The sequence below is a fragment of the Chiloscyllium plagiosum genome, unplaced genomic scaffold, assembly GCF_037043375.1.
Source record: "Chiloscyllium plagiosum isolate Xiang-an unplaced genomic scaffold, Cpla_swu_hap1 HiC_scaffold_1, whole genome shotgun sequence".
Classification (NCBI taxonomy): Eukaryota; Metazoa; Chordata; class Chondrichthyes; order Orectolobiformes; family Hemiscylliidae; genus Chiloscyllium; species Chiloscyllium plagiosum.
This window is the reverse complement of record NW_028270139.1, coordinates 142,050,620-142,073,742: the sequence shown is the minus strand read 5'-3', so window position 1 is coordinate 142,073,742 and position 23,123 is coordinate 142,050,620. Positions and strand designations below refer to the sequence as shown.

General features: G+C 43.4%; 1 protein-coding gene across 5 annotated transcripts in view; it reads left to right on the top strand.

Annotated features, from left to right (window-relative positions):
- Window positions 1-2,146: 2,146 nt before the first annotated feature.
- The window catches only part of reep1 (receptor accessory protein 1), an 80,794-nt gene continuing 59,817 nt past the window's right edge, over window positions 2,147-23,123 (top strand). For 2 of the 5 annotated variants that reach the window (XM_087991281.1, XM_043704827.2), the window contains exon 1: window positions 2,147-2,474. In XM_087991281.1, coding sequence (XP_087847407.1) covers window positions 2,443-2,474 — 32 coding nt within the window. In that variant the 5' untranslated portion in view covers window positions 2,147-2,442. The remainder of the gene's footprint in view (window positions 2,475-23,123) is intronic. The other 3 variants (XM_087991279.1, XM_043704904.2, XM_043704742.2) reach the window with 2 other exon arrangements.

Below are 23,123 nucleotides of genomic sequence, written 5' to 3'. Positions count from 1 at the left end.
TCCTCTGCAGATTTGTTGTGTCATGCTCATCACTTGCCTTCCCTGATGTAGAGTAACAGTAGAATACTGGTCTCAGGCTACAGTTTTGCAATGATCAGCTGGTAGGTTGGGCAAAGCAATGGTAGATGGTATTTAATCCTGATAAGTGCATTTTTCATAAAGTGTGGAGCTGGCAAAAGCACAGCAGGTCAGGCAGCATCAAAGGAGCAGGAGAGTCGATGGTCAGTCCTGACAAAGGCTCCTGACCTGAAGTGTTGACTCTCCTGCTCCTCTGATGCTGCTTGACCTGCTGTGCTCTTTCCAGCCCCACACTTTATCGATGCTGACTTTTCAGCATCTGCAGTCCTCACTATCTCCGAGGTGATGTATTTTGTCAGGTCTGTTAAGGGAAGAGTATACGCAATGAATGGTAGGCCCCTAGGGAGCACTGACAATCAAAAGGTGTACAACTTTATAGACCCCTGAAGGTGTCAGCACGGGTGGACAGGGTGGTAGATGGGATCCTTATCTTCATTAGCCAGGGCATGGAAATTAGGAGCCAGGAATTCTTGTTACAGCTTTATAAAACATTGATCAGGCCTCAGTGTGCAGTTCTGCTTACCACACTATTGGACAGACCTAATTGTACTGGAGAGAGGTGATTCACCAGAATGATGCCTGCAATAGTAAGTCTCAGTTCGGAGGAGAGACTGGATAGGCTGTGTCTGTTTTCCATGGAGTACAAGAGGCTGAGTGGTGGTGAAGAGCAGAAGCTGATTGAAAATCTGCATCCACACTTCCCTGCTTACCTCTGTCCAAGGCCCCAGAGGATCCTTCCACATCCATTAGAGATTTAACTGCACTTTCACACACGTCATCTACTGTATCTGTTGTTCCTGATGTGGTCTCCTCTACACTGGGGAGACAGGATGCCTACTTGTGGAACGCTTCAGAGAACATTTCCTGGACACATGCACGAAACAAACCCACCCCCCCATGGCCGAACACTTTAACGCTTCCCTCCCACTCCCCCAAGGGTATGCAAGTCCTGGGCGTCCTCCATCGCCAAATCCTTACCACCCGACGCCTGGAGGATGAACGTCTCATCTTCCTCGTTGTGACCCTCCAACCACACAGGATCAATGTGAATTTCACCAGTTTCCTCATTTCCCTTCTCCCCCACCTTATCCCAGATCCAAACTTTCAACTCAGCACTACCCTCTTGACCTGTCCTACCTGCCCATCTTGCTTTCCACATATCTGCTCCACCCTCCTCTCCAATCTATCACCTTCACCCTGACCTTCATCTACCTATTGCACTCTCAGCTACTTTCCCCCAGCCCCAACCCCTCCCATTTATCTCTCAGCTCCCTTGGGTCACCCTCTCATTCCTGATAAAGAGCTTCTGCTTGAAATGTTGATTTTCCTGCTCCTCAGAAGCTGCCTGACTGGCTGTGCTTTTCCAGCACCATACTCTTTGGCTCTGATTGAGGTATGCCAGGGCTGGACAGAGTAGATTTTGAGAATCTCTTCCTCGCGGCCAACATGTCTATGACCAGCAGGCATAGGTTTAAGGTGAGGAGCAAGTGGGTTAGAAGGGATCTGAGGAAATGATTTTTCTGGGAGGTAGAAATAGGGAATGTATCTGTTGTTCCTGAAAAAGTGTTGAGTCAGTTAATCTTGCAACATTGAAGAAGCATCTGGATGAGTACTTGAAATACCAGGGCATAATAGACTATGAGCCACATGCAAGTGAATGGGATTAGTGCAGTTCAGTGTTTGTTGTTTGGCAAAGACATGATGGGCCGAAGGGCATATTTATATTCTACATGACTCTATGACTACTAGATTGAGATACATAAGAGTACTGTCATCAGCATGTACCATAATGATGTAATGGTGTAATTATGTAGAGGGAGGTGTAAGGCAGTAGAAACTCTAACAGGATCTTGAGAAAATGTGTGTGTAGACTAAACTGTAAATAATGAGCTCTGGAGGCAAGTACCATGGACTCCAACTGCAGTCCTCTGGGAAACTTAAATAGACTAGATGTCATACACAGGGAGGAGCACAATAATATTGCTTGTAGTGTCAATCACTTCATGATTTGTTCCATCTTAATCCCGCTGGATGTGCCTAGGGTGGAATATGTATCAGTTCATTCCCCTCTGACAGGGATCCTCGACGGGTATGCACCAGGGCCACAGGGAGTCTGTTCAGTGACCAGACAGAGTGACCCCTGACTGTGACACACGAAGGGGAACCGTTCTCTCCCTCATTGCCCTGTGCACGGGGATAGGTAATCTGAGACAGCGAGCATCGCTTCTTCTTTTATTTACCCTTTCTCTCAACACTTGGACTTGACAGTCGCTCTGACGAAACAGGCGAATGGTCTAACGCTGGTTTCGTTAGAGTGTAAACTCCTCCCTCGATTCTCAGACAAACAAGCCCCTTCCAACCGCCATGGTCTCATGGATCATCTCTAGATTAGTCGTGTGAGTATTGCAGGATTTGCAATTTTTTTTCATCAGTGTGTACACACGTATGTTTTAGCGCTTATCTCTTCTCGCCCTGTAAATGTTAGATAGCGAGATTGCAATAATCCTTTTGGTTCTAAGAAACGTGCTGGCGAGGTAAACGCTCCTATTTGGAATACTGTAGCGCAGGCTGAAATATCCTCCCTCTGCCTGCACACCGTCAAAACAAGGGAGAGATCCTTTGTGTGATTTGGGAATGTGTCAGCCTGTGCAGTATTTTTCACCAGGGTGATTGGAAAACCAGGTTAACCTCAGCCTAAAATGAATTCTGCAAAGTAACTGTTGCCTTGAATGGGAAGGTTTGACTTATCCCGGGGCTGTCAGCAGAGGACAAGTCGTCCTTAATTCAGCAGCTCTGAGATTTCTGGCTAGTCCTGGGGGAGGGAGGGGGGTTTATTTATTTTTTATTTTCTCTATCTCCGTGAGAGCCGGTGGGACTTGTTGGAGGCTGCGGGAGATGAAAGTGAAACCCCCTCAGATTCCTGGCTCGCCTGGGGACAGCGTGCGTGTTGCTGAGCCCAGGTCACTGTATGGTCTCCCTCGTTGCCTAAAACGGTTCGGTAAAGTGCCTGACAGCGATCGTGGTTCAGCGGAGTGGAGGATCGGGCGAGCCCGGAGCTGTTTACAGAGGGTGGGGGGTGGCTTGTTGAGGCTTGCATTTAGCTAGTGCCTACTGCACGAGGTCGGAGAAGGGCGCGGGGAGGAAGAGAAAGGAATCACACCTTTTTGTTATTTATCTGTTTTAAAAAGCGATTCTGTTGCCCCCGACAACGAGACTGGGTGAAATCTACCCACTTCTAACCTCCACCAGTCAACACTGTGTGTGTGTCAAAGGGAGGTTTTAGGTCTTTTGTTCTCATTTTTGCAAACGAGCGATTCGCGAAACGCAGCCGGTGCAATAAATCGAGTTCGATGCAGACAGTGAAAGTGATCTAATTGGAATGATTACTGAGGGATAGCTGAGCTGGCAAGCCTGGCTTTTTAAAAAAAAATATCACGTTTCATATTTCTGCCAAAGGGCAGCAACAATTTGGCATGAGGTATTGACAAAGGGAGCATTCGTTATAAACACTTTCACTGAACAAACAGAATTACAGATTGCTGTGTCCAAAGCAATGAGGGGAAAAAAATCCATTCCCCAATGACATAAAGAGTTGTTACCAAAGATCATTATTGACCTCTCAGATGATGTCTAATCACCACACCCCTCCTCAGTGTTTCTAACACTTTTTTTTAGTATTTCACATTCTCACAGCTATTATTTTGTACTATGAATAGAATCTGACATTCAAACAGGATAACTTTGCCATTTCAAGGAACATTACCATTTCTTAAAGCAAAAGCTTGTTGGCCTAATCCAAATAAAGAACAGGTCATGCCACACACCCGCCTTAGCCCAAATAAACCAGGTCCTTTCACAGGTCTACTCAAACAACCCAGTCCTTAACACAGCCTAAACACACTAGGCCTTGACACAGCTTAAACACACCAAGCCCTGACACAGCCTAAACGCAGAAAGGCCTTGATATAAAGCCTAAGTATATCAGGCTTTGACACAGCCTAAATACATAAGGGCCTTGATGTAAAGCTGAAATGTACCAGGCCTTTCCACAGCTTATAAAAACCAGGTCCTGACATAGCTGAAACACACCAGGCCTTGATACAGCCTAAATACATAAAGGCCTTGATGTAAAGCTTAAATATACCAGACCTTTCCACAGCTTAAAAGCACCAGGTCCTGACGCAGCCTAAATGCATAAGGGCTTTGATATAAAGCCTAATATACCATGCCTTTACACGGCTTAAACACATAGGACCCTGACGCAGCCTAAACCCACCAGGCCCTGACACAGCCTAAGTGCATAAGTGCCTTGATATAACGCCTAAATATACCATGCCTTTACACGGCTTAAACACATAGGACCCTGACGCAGTCTAAACCCACCAGGCCCTGACAGAGACCCGCAGACACACACTGCAGGTTCTGATTCAGCATAAATAAACTAGGCCATTGCATATCAGATTTAGAGAAACTCTCCATATTGGGCGTTAATTTCAGTGTAGTCCTCAGCTCTAGCCACTCAATAATGTATGTTCATTACCCACAGACAGCATTTAAAAAGGAAGAGGAAAAATATTTGAGCAAAAAGTAAAATGTGTATGGGATTAATTACTGCAGCTGCCTCAGAGTGTACAGGCCCATTACTGAGATGATCTGAATGATTTTGCCTTGTGCAGACTGTTTATTGACAATTCTGCCAGTTGGTGAATTGCAGATCAGGGCAGAACGCTCAACAAACAAAGCAGCTGAAAGGCAAAAAGAAAGTTTATTTATAGAGTTTTTTTTAAAGAGTCCCCAGGAACTGCAGCAAAAAGTAAACTGATGACCTAAACTGCAGCAACTTTCCCCAATAAAAACAGAGTGATTTTGTTTTCATGTTGTAAAGCTTTATGGTTCTGCATTGTACACAATGCATATATGCCATGACTTACACCATTGAGTGTAGCTGTGTACGCACTTGGGAAGTGTTTGGAAGCAAACTGTAGCACGATATGAAATGAGTTTTTAAAAATGTGGGAGCAAATTTCACTTGCATGGTTTGTTCACTCAAAGGAAGGGTGTGAGATGGGAGAATGGGACACTCATTTGGTTTCAGTCACCAACTGATTTTTCCAGCACCATCTGGCGATTTCTGCTGATTCAGAGTTCATGCTGCCCTTGCAGTCCTTATTCACAGAGCCAATCCATCATCCAAAGAAAGGGCCCCATCCTGAATAAAAATAAAAAGAACTATTCTTTTGGGTATATTCTGTCTCTAAAAACTAGAGGTGAGACTGGGATGGGGTATGCTGACAGTGTTTGGTGGGTGTGGGAATAGGGTTTTCTTTCAGTAAGGAAAGTCACAGCTAGACTAAGTTTATTGATTGTCTGTTGGTGACAGTAGACATGAATACCAAATACTTTACAAGAACTGGCCACAATCTCGTGCGCGTATGCATCCAGACAGCAGAGGAACAGGGTATTCAGATTAAAAATTATGGAGGACCTTTCACTATGACAATGCTGCTTTCTCACAAGGCTCTTGTTTTAATGTTCACTCACTCCACCCCAAGTCTAGTAAGAGTGCGCTAACGGTCACCTGGACATCGTAAACCAGTTATTCCATTCCCCATATCTCCCTCCCTCTGTAGTTAATAAAGGTATAGGGGAGGATCTGCACAGAGGGTCTGAACCCTTGAAATCTATCACTACTGGTGGGCTCCAGTAGCTGATCATCATAGTGTCCCAGTGTGTGTGTAACTATACTCACAGGATGAAAAACTGGAGGTTGTCAATAATCTGTCATCCAGGAGAACAGCCTTATCTGCACTGCCTTCAACTGCTGGTGAACTGTAGATTTATCCTGAGCATGATCAATCTTCATTCATCTGAAACCGCTAAACCACTGAACCTCAGAGTACTTTCCCTGACCCCACCCCACTATCCTGTTAGGTCTTATCTCAATTCCATTTTCCTATCTTCGATCCATATCCTCAAGTAATTTTAGCTAAGAAAAAAGTCTCTTGCAAATTGAAATTATCAACTGTCCCAGCATCCAGTGGCTTTTGGCATAGAATACTATTGAATGAAAATGTGCTATCTGATTTCATTCCTGAAGATTAGTTCCCTTTTATTCTTGGTTCCCAACCAAAAGCAAGGGTCTTTCGGTATCTATCTTATCAAATACTTTTAACATTTTAAGTACCTCCATCAAATCAAGCAATCTCTTGCACTGAAAGTACCAGTCAGAGTGTTAATCTATGCAAACCTTTCTCCTAATTTAACCTTGTAAACCCCAGAAGGTAAAGTTGCCATAGTCCCATAGGACTGCTCTCTCATTCGAGAGAGATGACTAATGGTGAATTTAACCTGAGGGTCACCACACCTCAGGCAAAGTTGAGAAGGTTGGGACTTCTTGGTAACCTCAGCTGGAACAGGAATTAAACCCATTTGGTTGACGTCATTCTGCATCACAAACCAGCCATCTAGCCAACTAAACTAACCCACCCCCAGGCCCGAGTGTCACTATTGCAGCCTCGCGAAGGCAATTATATTTTCTCTCAGGTGCATTGTCTAAAGCTGAACACAAATAAGTCTGACCCAAGCAAAATGCAAATGAAGTAACATTTCCATCCTACTTTATTCAAGACTCCTTGAGATTTAAGTGAATATTTCATTAGCCCTTTTGATTTTTTGTGTGGTTTGTCCAGTTGATATTAATGTTTTATACTCATTGACAAATTGCTTTGCTACTTCACAGTTTGTAGATTCTCACCATTTGAAACAATATCCAATGCATCTTTCTTTAAAATAGAATTAGAATGGAAAGTAACTATTCAAAGACTTGGAGGGTGGGGATAAGGCAGTAATAGGCAGGTGAGATAAATTATTTTCTGGGTTTTATTTAATCCATTACAGGAAAAGGGTACAATTGTCTATCCCTCGTTATCCTTGAGAGGTTAATGGGAGCGACCTACTTGAATATAACTCAATAGCTTCCTGGATAATTTCAGAAGGAAGTTTTAAACGTCAGCCACACTGCTGCAGGGTTAGACTCACATATAGAATCATAGAGTCATATAACACAGAAACAGACCCTTCAGTCCAACTTGTCCATGCCGACCAGATATCCTTAATTAATCCAGTCCAATTTGCCAGCACTTGGCCCTTATCCCTCTAAACCCTTCCTATTCATACCCATCCAGATACCTTTTAAATGTTGTAATTGTACTGGTCTCCACCACCACCTTCTCTGGCAGCTTATTTCATACATGCATGAAAAAGTTGCCCCTTAGGTCCCTTTTGTATCTCTCCCCTCTCACCTTGAACCTTTGCTCTCTTGTTTTGGACTCCCATACCCTGGGAAAACGACCTTGGCTATTCACCCTATCCATAGCCCTCATGATTTTATAACCTTATAAACCTCTGCATCCAGTGGTCCAGGAAAAGTTGCCCCATTTATTCAGCCACTCCCTATCGCTCAAACCCTCCAACTCTATAAACATCCTGGTAATCTTTTCTGCACTTTTTCAAATTTAACAACCTCTTTCCTGTAGCAGAGAGACCAGAATTGAACTCAATATCCCAATACAGACCTGATCGGGTCAAAACTGTGGACATTTATTTCCGAACAGCATTAGCCAATAGAATGTTTAATGGTAATCTGCTAGTTTCATAATCAGCATTATGTTCGTTTTTAATTAGAACATAGAACATAGAACACAGAAAAATACAGTGCAGTACAGGCCCTTTGGCCCTCGATGCTGCGCCGATCCAAGCCCACCTAACCTACACTAGCCCACTATCCGCCATATGCCTATCCAATGCCCGTTTAAATGCCCATAAAGAGGGAGAGTCCACCACTGCTACTGGCAAAGCATTCCATGAACACACGACTTGCTGAGTAAAGAATCTACCCCTAAAATCTGTCCTATACCTACCACCCCTTAATTTAAAGCTATGCCCCCTTGTAATAGCTGACTCCATATGTGGAAAAAGGTTCTCATGGTCAACCCTATCTAAACCCCTAATCATCTTGTACACCTCTATCAAGTCACCCCTAAACCTTCTTTTCTCCAATGAAAACAGCCCCAAGTGCTTCAGCCTTTCCTCATACGATCTTCCTACCATACCAGGCAACATCCTGGTAAACCTCCTCTGCACCCGTTCCAGTGCCTCCACATCCTTCCTATAGTATGGCAACCAAAACTGCACACAATACTCCAGATGCGGCCGCACCAGAGTCTTATACAACTGCAACATGACCTCAGGGCTCTGGAACTCAATTCCTCTACAAATAAAAGCCAGTACGCCATATGCCTTCTTCACCGCACTATTCCTAAATTATTTAATTAATTTGAGTTAAATTTACCCAGCTGCTGTGGAGGGATTCTGAATTCACATTCCCAGGGTGTTAATTCAACAACATAAGCACTATTACACCCTGACATAACTCAAAGGGCTCAAAGATCTGAAGAAAAATAATGGTAAACAGGGAACTAACATTAAAACAAATCAGTCAGAAAACATTAGGCTAATTAAGGTAGGAATTTAGAATTATAAATAATACTTTTAAGGTAAGTAATATTTAATATTTAACTGGAAAACATCATCTAACACATCACAGAATTTTTCATATAATCTCTCTTCTAGTACACTAAAATATAACCCAAAATATAAGTGTTACCCAAGTGCTTGTCTTTCTATCTTACTTCTTTCTTTCCTCCAATCCCATCTCTGCTACTGACCATCCGTAAACGTGAGTGATGGTCTAGTTAGATTCACATATGAATGATAAGTAAAAGCTAATTAGTTAATGAAAAAGACTGTTTCTAATTCATCAAACGCAACCAACGATATCCTTTTATCGTCCACTAGAAAGTTTGAAGAGCTGAACTCAAAATGAGCTATGAGAAAGGGAAGAGGTGGGAACTGCACACACTAGCTGGAAGGAGATTTTGAGGAAGCTGGGTCTGTATTCTCTGGAGTTTAGATTAGAGTGGTGCTGGAAAAGCACAGCAGGTCAGGCAGCATCCAAGGAGCAGGAAAATCGACGTTTCGGGCAAAATCAGGATGAAGGGCTTTTGCCCGAAGTGTCGATTTTCCTGCTCCTCGGACGCTGCCTGACCTGCTGTGCTTTTCCAGCACTACTCTGATCTAAACTCTGGTTTCCAGCATCTACAGTCCTCACTTTTGCCCTGTATTCTCTGGAGTTGGGTGGTATAGTGCTGCTCACTGTGCCAGGGACCTAGGTTCAATTCTACCCTCAGGTAACTGTGTGGAGTTTGTACATTCTCCACGTGTCTGCATGGATTTCCTTCAGGTGCTCTGGCTTCATCCCATAGTCCAAAGATGAACAGGCGGATTAACTATGGGAAATGCAAGGTATGGGGTCTGGGTGGAATGCTAATTGGAGGGTCAGTGTGGGCCAAATGGCCTGCTTCCACACTGCAGGGATTCTGTTTCGAAGAATAAGAGACAAAGTCATAGAAATTATAACATCCTTAAAGAACAGGACAACGTAGATACAGAAGGATTGTCTCTGGCTACGGAGACAGGGACAATACCACAGTGCCACCATGGGATTATTGTCACGAGATTATCAATCCAGAAACACAGTTCATGTTCTGGGGACCTCGGTTCAAATTCTGCAAATGCAGATGGTGTAATTTGAATTCGATAAAAAAGTCTGGAATTAAGAATCTTCTGATAACTGTGAATTCATTGTCAGAAAAGAAATCCAGCTCACTGATGTCTTTTAGACTGAACAGCATAAGCAACATAGGATAGACAGAGTTAAACGATCCCACAATCAACTGATCAGATCTAAGCTTCGCAGTCCTGCCACATCCAGTTTTAAATGGGCGGAGACAATTAAACAACTCACAAGGAGGAAGCTCAACAAAATCCCCATTTTCAATGATGGAAGAGCCCAGAACATCAGTGCAAAAGGTAAGGCTGAAGGATTCGGAGCAATTTTCAGGCAGAATTGTCGAGTGGATGATCCATGTCAGCCTCCTCCAGAATTGCGGCATCACAGATGCCAGTCTTCAGTCAATTTGATTCACTCCCTGTCACATTAAAAAAAAAGTTGGATACTGCAAAGGCTGTGGGTTCTGGCAATATTACTGAAGATGTGGCCTCTCAAACCTGCTGCGCCCTTATCCAAACTCTTCCAGTATAGACACAACATTGGTATCAATATGGAAAATTGCCCAGATTTGTCCTGCACATAAAAAGCAGCACAAATCCAACCCGGCCAATTACCACCCCACAATACTATTCTTGATCCTTAAACAAAATGATGGAAGGGGATACCAAGCAGCACCTGCTCAGCAATAGCCTCCCCAGTGACACCCAGTTTCGGTTCCTGAGGGCCACTGAACTCCTGATCGTGGGCGGCACAGTGGCATAGTGGTTAGCACTGCTGCCTCACAGCGCCAGAGACCTGGGTTCAATTCTAGCCTCAGGCGACTGACTGTGTGGAGTTTGCACATTCTCCCCGTGTCTGCATGGGTTTCCTCTGGGTGCTCCGGTTTCCTCCCACATTCCAAAAATGTGCAGGTTAGGTGAATTGGTCATGCTAAATTGCCCGTAGCGTTAGGTGAAGGGGTAAACATAGGGGAATGGGTCTGGGTGGGTTGCGCTTTGGCGGGTCGGTGTGGACTTGAGCCGAAGGGCCTGTAAGTAATCTAATCTCATTACAGTCTTGTTTTAGATATGGGCGAAAGAGCTGAATTCCAGAGGTGAGGTGAGGTGAGAGTGACAGCCCTTGACATCAAGGCTGCATTCAACATGTGGCTTCAAGGAGTCCTAGCAAAACAAGAATAATTGGGTGTCAGATCAAATTCTCTGTTTAGATTAGATTACTTACAGTGTGGAAACAGGCCCTTTGGCCCAACAAGTCCACACCGACCCGCCGAAGCGCAACCCACCCATACCCCTAACCTAACACGACAGGCAATTTAGCATGGCCAATTCACCTGACCTGCACATCTTTGGACTGTGGGAGGAAACCGGAGCACCCGGAGGAAACCCACGCAGACACGGGGAGAACGTGCAAACTCCACACAGTCAGTCGCCTGAGGCAGGAATTGAACCCGGGTCTCTGGTGCTGTGAGGCAACAGTGCTAACCACTGTGCCACCGTGCCGCCCCTAACTGCCATCCAGTTGTTGGAGTAACAATCAGTTGTTGGAGCTGTTGTTGGAGTAATGCCTGGCACATAAGAAGATAGTTATGGTTAGTGGAGGTCATCTCAGCTCCAGGACATCTCTGCATGGGTTCCTCAGGGCAGTGTCCTAGGTCCAACCGTCTTCAGCTGCTTCATCAATGACCTTCCCTTTATCATAAGGTCAGAAGTGGGGATGTTCACCACTGATTACAAAATGTTAGCACAATCTGTGATTCCTCAGAGACTGAAACAGCCTATGTTCAAATACAAGAACACCTGGACTATATCCAGGCTTGGGCTGACAAGTGGCAAGTAACCTTTGCATCACACAAATGCCTGACAATGACCATCTCCAATAAGAGAGAGTCGAAATAGCACCCCTTGACATTCCCTTGCTAACCTTTAGTTATTTCTGTACAAGGATGCTCTGATCCTTCTGTACTGAAGAATTCTGCAGTCCTTTTCCATTTAAATAATATCATACTTCATTATTCCTCCTGCCAAAGTGAAAATCCTCACATTTTCCCACATAATACACCAGCTACCAAATATTTGTCTTTTGCGAATCTTATCAGATCGAATGGATCAGTTGGAGAGACAGTTAGAAGCGATGAGGAATTTGCAACAGCAACAGTATGTGATGGATGGCAGTTATAGGAAGGGGGGAAAGTCTCAGATACAGTCACATAGATGGGTTAACTCCAGGAAAGGTAAGAGAGGTAGGCAGCTAGTGCAGGAGTCTTTTGTGGATATACCCATTTCAAACAAGTATGCTATTTGGAAAATGTAGGGGATGATGGATTCTCAGGGGAACGTAGCTCGAACAGCCAAGTTTCTGGTTTTGAGACTGGCTCTAATGCAACGAGGGGTACGCCGGATTCCAAGAGATCAATTGTGTTAGTGGATTCTCTAGTTCGAGGTACAGACAGACGTTTCTGTGGCCAGCAGTGAAAAAGCAGAATGGTGTGTTGCTTCCCTGGTTCAAGGATGTCTCAGAGAGGGTGCAGAATATTCTCAAGGGGGAGAGGCGCCAGCAAGAGGTCATTGTCCACATTGGAACCAATGACATAGGAAGGGAAAAGGTTGAGATTCTGAAGGGAAATTACAGAGAGCGAGGCAGAAATTTAGAAAGGAGGTCCTCAAGAGTAGTGATATCTGGATTACTCCCAGTGCTACGAGCTAGTGAGGGCAGGAATAGGAGGATAGAGCAGATGAATGCATGGCTGAGAAGCTGGTGTGTGAGAGAAGGATTCACATTTTTGGTCATTGGAATCTCTTTTGTGGTAGAAGTGACCTGTACAAGAAGGACGGATTGCACTTAAATTGGAAGGGGACTAATATACTGGCAGGGAAATTTGGTGGAGCTACTTGGGAGGATTTAAACTAATAAGGTGGGGTGGTGGGACCCAGGGAGATACTGAGGAAAGAGATCAATCTGAGATTGGTACAGTTGAGAACAGAAGTGAGTCAAACAGTCAGGGCAGGCAGGGACAAGGTAGGACTAATAAATTAAACTGCATTTATTTCAATGTAAGGGGCCTAACAGGGAAGGCAGATGAACTCAGGGCATGGTTAGGAACATGGGACTGGGATACCAAGCAGTTACAGAAACATAGCTCAGGGTTGGGCAGGACTGGCAGTCTAATGTGCCAGGATATAAATGCTACAGGAAGAGTAGAAAGGGAGGCAAGAGAGGAGGGGAGGTGGCATTTTTGATAAGGGATAGCATTACAGCTGTGCTGAGGGAGGATATTCCCGGAAATACATCCAGGGAAGTTATTTGGGTGGAACTGAGAAATAAGAAAGGGATGATAACCTTATTGGGATTGCATTATGGACCCCCTAATGGTCAGAGGGAAATTGAGAAACAAACTTGTAAGGAGATCTCAGCTATCTGTAAGGATAATAGGGTGGCTATGGTAGGGAATTTTAACTTTCCAAACATAGACTGGGACTGCCATAGTGTTAAGGGTTTAGATAGAGAGGAATTTGTTAAGTGTGCACAAGACAATTTTCTGATTCAGTATGTGGATGTACCTACTAGAGAAGGTGCAAAACTTGACCTATTCTTGGGAAATAAGGCAGGGCAGGTGATTGAGGTGTCAGTGGGGGAGCACTTTGGGGCCAGTGACCATAATTCTATTAGATTCAAAATAATGATGGAAAAGGATAGACCAGACCTAAAAGTTGAAGTTCTAAGTTGGAGAAAGGCCAATTTTGATGGTATTAGGCAAGAACTTGCAAAAGCTGACTGGGGGCAGATTTTCGCAGGTAAAAGGACGGCTGGAAAATGAGAAGCCTTCCGAAACGAGATAACGAGAATCCAGAGAAAGTATATTCCTGTTAGGGTGAAAGGAAAGGCTGATAGGTATAGGGAATGCTGGATGACTAAAGAAATAGATGGTTTGGTTAAAGAAAAGAAGGAAGCATATGTAAGGTATAGACAGGATAGATCGAGTGAATCCTTGGAAGAGTATAAAGGAAGTAGGAGTATACTTAAGAGAGAAATCAGGAGGGCAAAAAGTGGACATGAGATAGTTTTGGCAAATAGAATTAAGGAGAATCCAAGGAGTTTTTACAAATACATTAAGGACAAAAGGGTAACTAGGGAAAGATTAGGGCCCCTCAAAGATCAGCAAGGCGGCCTTTGTGTGGAGCTGCAGAAAACGGGGGAGATACTAAATGAATATTTTGCATCAGTATTTACTGTAGAAAATATTATGGAAGATATAGACTGTAGGGAAATAGATGGTGACATCTTGTAAAATGTCCATATTACAGAGGAGGAAGTGCTGGATGTCTTGAAATGCATAAAGGTGGATAAATCCACAGGACCTGATCAGGTGTACCCGAGAACTCTGTGGGAAGCTAGAGAAGTGATTGCTGGGCCTCTTGCTGATATATTTGTACATGCATTTGGAAAGGCAAGGACTGATTAGGGATAGTCAAGATGGCTTTGTGTGTGGGAAATCATGTCTCACAAACTTGACTGAGTTTTTTGAGGAAGTAACAAAGAGGATTGATGAGGGCAGAGCGGTAGATGTGATCTATATGGACTTCAGTAAGGCGTTTGACAAGGTTCCCCATGGGAGACTGATTACCAATGTTAGATCTCATGGAATACAGGGAGAACTAGCCATTTGGATACAGAACTGGCTCAAAGGTAGAAGACAGAGTGTGGTGGTGGAGGGTTGTTTTTCAGACTGGAGGCCTGTGACCAGTGGAGTGCCACAAGGATCGGTGCTGGGTCCTCTATTTTTGTTATTTATATAAATAATTTGGTATGCTTTCCTTTATTGGTCAGAGTATTGAGTACAGGAGCTAGGAGATGGAAATGTGTTGCTGGAAAAGCGCAGCAGGTCAGGCAGCATCCAGGGAACAGGAGAATCGACGTTTCGGGCATTAGCCCTTCTTCAGGAGGGCTAATGCCCGAAACGTCGATTCTCCTGTTCCCTGGATGCTGCCTGACCTGCTGCGCTTTTCCAGCAACACATTTCCATCTCTGATCTCCAGCATCTGCAGACCTCACTTTCTCCTACAGGAGCTAGGAGGTCATGTTGCAGCTGTACAGGACATTGGCTAGGCCACTGCTGGAACATTGCGTGCAATTTTACTCTCCTTCCTATTGGAAAGATGTTGCAAAACTTGAAAGGGTTCAGAAAAGATTAACATGGATGTTGCCAGGATTGGAGGATTTCAGCTATAGGGAGAGGCTGAACAGGCTGGGGCTGTTTTCCCTAGAGTGTCGGAGGCTGAGGGGTGACCTTATAGAGGTTTACAAAATTATGAGGGGCATGGATAGGGTAAATAGGCAAAGTTTTTTCCCTGGGGTCAGGGAGTCCAGAACTAGAGGGCATAGGTTTAGGGTGAGAGGGGAAAGATATAAAAGAGACCTAAGGGGCAACTTTTTCTCGCAGAGGGTGGTACGTGTATGGAATGAGCTGCCAGAGAACGTGGTGGAGGTTGGTATAATTGCAACATTTAAGAGGCATTTGGATGGATATATGAATAGGGAGGGTTTGGAGGGATATGGGCCAGGTGCTGGCAGGTGGGACGAGATTGGGTTGGGATATCTGGTCGGCATGGACGGGTTGGACCAAAGGGTCTGTTTCCATGCTGTACATCTCTATGACTCTATGATTCTTATGTACATCACTTTAAGGACTCATTGCATCGCCCTCAGAAATTGCTAATATACCTATTTTTATATCATTAACAAATCTGGCTACAATACAGTTGGTTCCTTCATCGATATCACTAATATAGATCACTTAGTCCCCTAAGTTACGATTTCATAATCTGAAAAATGGCCCATTATTCCAGTCTCTCTGTTTCCTATTAGTTAGCCAATCCCCTGTCCATGCTAATATATCATTCTAATACCATAAGCAACATTGCATTCACCTTTTATGTGACACCTTATTGAATAACATTTGGAAATCCAAATGCATTACTTCGATTGATTCCGATTTATCCAAACTGCTTGTAAATTCTCAAGTGACTCTAATAACTTGTCAAACATGATTTCCCCTTCATAAAACCTTGTGGATTTTGCCTGATCGAATGATAATTTTCTAAATGACCCACTGCTGCCCGATTCTTACATATTTCCTGTGACAGATGTTAGGCGAATGCACCTGTAGCTTCTTTCTTTTTGTCTCACTCCTTTTTTTTTTAAATAGAGGCACGGTTACTCAGTAGTTAGCACTGCTGCTTCAAAACGCCAGGGACCTGTGTTCAATTCCAGCCTTGTATGGTTTTCTGTGTGGAGTTTGCACATTCTCCATGTATCTGCACAGACTTCTGGGTGCTCTAGTTTCCTCCCACAGTCTAAAGATGTTCAGTTTAGCTGGAGTAGCCATGCTAAATTGCCCATACTGTCCAGGGATGTGTAGGTTAGGTTGATTAGCCATGGGAAATGCAGGATTATAGGGTAGGGAGGTGAGTTTGTGTAGACTTGTTGGGACCAATGGCCTGTTTCCACACTGTAGGGATTTTATTTTAGCTGTTACTATTTGTGGTTTTCCAATCTGCTGAGACTCACCAACCAATCATCAAATTTTCCATAGCACAAATTGTGTTCATTTGCAATTTAGCAACTTATATTGTTCTTGATGAGTGCAAGATGAAATGTTTCATCAACATTTCACCTTTTAGCAAAGTCATAGAGAGTCATAGAGGTGTACAGCATGGAAACAGCCCCTTCGGTCCAACCCATCCATGCTGACCAGATATCCCAACCCAATCTAGTCCCACCTGCCAGCACCCGGCCCATATCCCTCTAAACCCTTCCTATTCATATACCCATCCAAATGCCTCTTAAATGTTGCAATTGTACCAGCCTCCACCACATCCTCTGGCAGCTCATTCCAAACACGTACCACCCTCTGCGTGAAACAGTTGCCCCTTAGGTCTCTTTTATATCTTTCCCCTCTCACCCTAAACCTATGGAGTCCCTGACCCCAGGGAAAAGACTTTGCCTATTTACCCTATCCATGCCCCTCATAATTTTGTAAACGTCTATGAGGTCACCCCTCAGCCTCCGACACTCTAGGGAAAACATCCCCAGCCTGTTCAGCCTCTCCCTGTAGCTCAGATCCTCCAACCTTGGCAACATCCTTATAAATCTTTTCCGAACCCTTTCAAGTTTCACAACATCTTTCCGATAGGAAGGAGACCAGAATTACATGCAATATTCCAACAGTGGCCTAACCAATGTCCTGCACAGCCGCAACATGACTTCCCAACTCCTGTACTCAATACTCTGACCAATAAAGGAAAGCATACCAAACGCCTTCTTCACTATCCTATCTACTTGCGACTCCACTTTCAAAGAGCTGTGAACATGCACTCCAAGGTCTCTTTGTTCAGCAACACTCCCTAGGACCTTACCATTAAGTGTATAAGTCCTGCTAAGATTTGCTTTCCCAAAATGCAGCACCTCGCATTTATTTGAATTAAACTCCATCTGCCACTTCTCAGTCCATTGGCCCATCTGGTCCAGATCCTGTTGTAATCTGAGGTAACCTTCTTTGGTGTCCACTACACCGCCAATTTTGGTGTCATCTGCAAACTTACTAACTGTACCTCTTATGCTCGCTTCCAAATCATTTATGTAAATGACAAAAAGTAGAGGGCCCAGCACCGATCCTTGTGGCACTCCACTGGTCACAGGCCTCCAGTCTGAAAAACAACCCTCCACCACTACCCTCTAAATTATTTAATTTGGGAAATACTATAGTAATGCAGGATCCAGTAACATAACTTCAGGGAACAAGTGGGAAGTACTGACAAGAACAAAAATGGAAATCCAGTGCATGAAACAAACTGACATATCCCAAGATGGAAAGCACATATCATTCCTTGTGGTTTACAAAAGGAGAGTGGAAACTCTCAGAAAGGCCATAATGTCCGCATAAAAAAGTTCATCATATCAGTGATAAGGATAATTAATCCTCTCATAACTGTTCCATTCTTCCAAGAGTAAGTATCCATCAGAAAACAAAATTAAAGCAAAATCAATTCAAAAATCTACAGTTAATGATAGGGCCCTCTGTAGTGTTGTAGAACAGAGAGACCTAAGGATTCAGGTACACAGTTCTTTGAAATTTGTGTCATATGTAGACAGGACGGATAAGGAGGCATTTAATATGCTTGTGTTCATTGCTGAGACCTTTGAGTATAGGAGTTAGGATGTCATGTTGCACAGGCCATTGGTGAGACCTCTTCTGGAGTAAAGTGTACAGTTACGTCGCTCTGAGAATGGAATGCTTGAGTTAGATCTACTTGTTAGGATGGGGTATTTTTAACTGGAGCATAGGAGGTTGAGGGGTGACCTTATAGAGGTTTACAAAATCATAAGGGGCATATGTAATGTGAATAGCCAATGTCTTTTCCCTAGGGTAGGTAAATTCAAAACTAGGGGGTATATTTTTAAGGTGAGAGGAGAATGATTTAAAAAGGATATGTGGTACAACCTTTTCACACAGAGTGTTTCTTATGTGGTTAGAGTGGGCGGCACGGTGGCACAGTGGTTAGCACTGCTGCCTCACAGCGCCTGAGACCCGGGTTCAATTCCCGCCTCAGGCGACTGACTGTGTGGAGTTTGCACGTTCTCCCCGTGTCTGCGTGGGTTTCCTCCGGGTGCTCCGGTTTCCTCCCACAGTCCGAAAGATGTGCAGGGTCAGGTGAATTGGCCATGCTAAATTGCCCGTAGTGTTAGGTAAGGGGTAAATGTAGGGGTATGAGTGGGTTTCGCTTCGGCGGGTCGGTGTGGACTTGTTGGGCCGAAGGGCCTGTTTCTACACTGTAATGTAATCTAATCTAATCTATGTGGAATGAACTGCCAGAAGAAGTGGTGGGATGTACCTATAGTTACAACACTTAAAAGATATTTGGATAAGTACATAAATAGAAAAGGTTTGGTGGGATACGGGCCAAACGCAGGCAAATGGGACTAGTTTAGTTGGGAACATGGACTAGTTAGACTAAAGGGTCAGTTTCCATGCTGTATGACTATGACTCAGATTTAACGCATTTGTTGCATAAATACATTTTCTCCAAGGTATAGGTTGTGATTATAAAGGATTATACAGGATAAATGTCACATAGATGATAAAGTACATTTCCTTCTGATTCCTTTGTAATCTGATAACTCTGAAAAGCAATTGGAGATTATTTAGAAGTATTATTTGGGATCCATATCTCTTTAACCCATTCGAGGTTGGACACACCAGCATTTCACTGATAATGGAGAGGTTTATGTAGACCTACCTACATTTGTTTTAATGTACTTGGGAAACTCTATGTAAGGGAATTCTGGCAGGAATTGAACAGAACTCTGGAAGTTAAAAGGTGCATGTTAAAAAAAAGTCTCAAACAACTAGAAAATTACATGTATTCGTCAAAGTAACAGTTGTGTTATGAACTGTCCAGTCTACTTGGATTAGATGAGATCGTTAGATGTGCAGACAACTGTTTCTGTCGTGTGTCATATGTAATGTTTCCTTTCCTGTTTGCATCACTGCATGATGCTTTCTGTTGGGATGCCTGCGTTAGGTCATTTACTGATTGCTTTTGCTTTACAATGAGTCTCTGTGTTACACAGAACATTGATCTTGAATAGGATTTCAGTCTGCTTACGCAGCCAAATATAATGCAGAGACACAAGAAGAAATGCAAAGTATAAAATGTCAGTGTTCTGTGTAATTTAGAGATGTTTAAACCAGACATATTCAATGCCCACTGAATTTGGCTTCTTGGATCTATTATTTCATTTATTGTGGGCTTTTAGCTCAAGTGTTTAATTTATAATGTTTAAGAACAATACTGGTAATGAAGGAGAAATTAGGTTCAAAAGGTTGACACAATGGCTTTCACAGTGCTTAGATCGAGTCTTGCTCTGTGAATGGACTTCGGGGCTGAATAATTCCCACTCAGCCCTGGGTGTAATTCTGGAAGTAGTCAACATAATGTCCATTAAATTAAGGGGAGACTCAGCTGGATGTTGCCTCAGTAGAGAGGACAAGAAATCTGATTAGGGTGGCTGGGTGTGAGAAGGGTGAATCTTCCATCTGCAATTAAATCTTACCATGTCCAGAAGGCAGGGCTGAGGAGTTCCTGGGTCTCACTGTGAAACTATATCAGTATGGTTTCTGATAGGCACAGTCAAACCTACTATGCTATAATAAGGTTGTGGTGTCAATCTGACTCTCAGCTCTGCGGAAGTGAGCTTTGCTGATTCTTTCCTCCCAGAGCCTGTTGATGGCCACATCTTTTCAATTTAGGAAGGAAACCATGGCAACATCAATAACCTCCAATTATATAGCACCCTTAATGTAGTACATGATTGTAAGATACTTCACAGAAGCAATAACATGCAACAGTGAATGGCATTGAGTCAAAAATGACACTGGAATCTCTGGGGATAAAGGGATATGGAGGGCAAGTGGGAAAGTGCAGTCGAAACTGAAGATCAGCCATGATTGTATTGAATGGGCTTGATGAACTGTGCAGTCTTCCCTCCTTTCCCTAGGTAGGAAACTAAATTTCAATGGAGGAATAAGAAGTTTATAAATGGATGTGGATAGATTGGGTGAATGAGCAGACTGAGTTTAATGTGGATAAATGTGAGGTTATTTATTTTGGTCAGAAGAATAAAAGGGCAACTTTTTATTTAAATTGGGATAAACTTCAAAATGCTTCGAAACAGAGGCATCTGAGTGACCTATGCATAACTAGCAGAAAGCAAATTTGCAGGTACTACAGATAATAAGGAAGGTAAATGGAATTTTGGCATTCATTGCTCATGGAATAGAGATTAAAACTAGGGACGTTTTGATGCAATTGTGCAAGGCATTGGTTAGACCACACCTGGGTATTGTATACAGTTTAGGTTCCCTGACTTGAGGATGGATGTAATTGCATTGAAGGCAGTTTAGAGGATGCTCTCTAGGTTAAATCCAAATACAAAAGGCTTGAAGAGAGGTTGAGATTGAACTCCATAGAATTTAAAAGAATGTGAAGAGGTATATAAGATGTTAAAGGGGATTGACAATGTGGGCGACAAAAGGATGTTGCCTCGTGGGACAATCTGGAATGAGAGGCCACAGTTTTAGGTTAAAGGATGGCAGATTTAAAACAGAGATGAAGAGGAATTAATTCTCTTAATGGGTCTTGAATCTGTGGAATTCACTACTTTAAACTGCAGTGGATGCCAGGATACTGAATAAATTTAAAAAGCAGTTAAACAGATTTTTAATTAGTAACAAGCTGAAAGGTTATGGGAGTGGGCAGGAAAGTGGAGTTGAGGTCGAGATAGGATCAGCCATGATCGTATTGAATAGTGGAGCAGGCTTGAGACACTGAATTGCCTACTCCTGCTCCTAATTCTTATGTTCATGTGCTTCTTTTTCTAAGGTCCTATGTAAATAAGAAGACATTAAAACAAGAATGTACTGTAGTGAAAGCTTGGAGGATAAACCAGCTGTAGTGCATCAACCTAATCCATGGTCTTCTGTGGGTATAAGCTACCCAGCACCAAATCTTGTGGGCTATGTCGAGAATCTTGTGACAATTGCAAGAGAAATCAAGTGAGGCCTTTCTCAATGCCATCAAATTGCATTTTCTAATTAAGTACCGGATGTTGGGACAAGACTCATGCTGAAGAACAGTGAGATGTCTATTAACAGTGATTATCCTGTTTCTTTGTTTCTTAATCTCACTTCATTACATGTACTGATATCTTACATGTACTGATATCATCACTGAATGCCCCACTATTAACATCCTTGAGACCAGAAACTGAACTGGACGAGCCGTATAAATAGTCAAAGCAAGAGCAGATCAGAGGCTAGGAATACTGCAGAAAGTAACTCACCAGTGGATTCCTCAAAGCATTTCCACCATCTATAAAGGCACATAAGAAGTGTGATGGAATAGTCCCCTCTTGCCTGGATTAGTGCAGCTCCAACAACACTCAAGAAACTTGACCCATCCAGGACAAAGCAGCTTGCTTCATTGGCACCATATCTATAAATATACATTCCCTCCAATGCTCAGTAGCTGCATTGTGCACTATCTACAAGGTACACTCCAGAAATTCACTAAAGATCTTTAGATATCACTTTCCAAACTCTCAATCTGTTTATAGGAGGTCACAGGCAGCAGGTACATGGGAACATCACTGCCTGCTAGTTCCCCTCCAAGCTCCTCACTATCAAAATCCCAGAACGCTTTTTGTAATGGCATTATAGGTTTACCAACATAGAAACAGAGAGACGCAAAGGAGGAATAGGCCTTTTGGGCCTTCCAACATGCTACTCCATTCGACAGGATCATAACTGCTCATCGAACACTGCTCCCTCTTTCCCCTCATACTCTTTGATCCCTTTAGCCTTAGGACTATTTATAATGTCTGCTTGAAAACATGCAATGTTTTGGCCTCAACTGTTTTTTGTGGCAGAGAATTCCACAAGGTCAAAAATTATACGACACCAGGTTATGGTCCAGTAGGTTTATTTGAAAACACAAGCTTGGTGTCATGTGATTTTTTATCTTGTCCAACCTAGTCCAACACCAGCACCTCCACATCAAGAACTCTACAGGCTCACCATTCTCTGGGTGAGGAGATTTCTCCTCATCTCAGTCCGAAATGGGTTGAAACACATGGACCGCATAGTTCAAGAGGCAGCTCTCTAGCACTTTCCTGAGGTCAGTTTGGGATAGGCAATAAATAATCAGCTGACATAGTCAGCAATGCCAATATCTCATGAATGCATTAAAAAAAAAGCCTCTTATTTTACCACCCCCTGGATGGATGCTGAGAATTTCCAACATGGAAGTCAGAATGATTACCTGGCAACCATAGCATATCACACACCTCCATGTTGGACACTCAGCATCAAACTCTCAGGGTACACTCCAAGGGCAAACACCATATGTACCCTCCATCCATGGCATTGGCATCTGACACTGGCCATCCTCTCCAAACCATCATGCCACATCTTCAATCCACTTCTTCATTTTAATGCTGCACCAGCAACTACCTTGGAATTCTGTTGCAAGTACACTTTGCACACAGGGACAGACATCGAGCTTATGGATTGAACCAGGCTGCTTGCTGTCTTGCTCTCTTAATGTTCACTCACTTACCACCTACCTGGATGCGCACAGAATCTCTGCCTTGCCTTAGCTTGTCATGCCTTTGGGCACTTTGCCTCCTGAGCCAGAGCTAACAAGTTCAAAGTATTTGTGTTTTGACTTGTCTAGTGCGGATATGAATCCAGTGAGCTTGTCATGACCGTCAACAGTGACCAATCAAGGAGGTAGACGTGTGGTGACTTGGCACAATGCTATATCAATCTCACACCTTCACCATGTGTCAGCAGTATAAT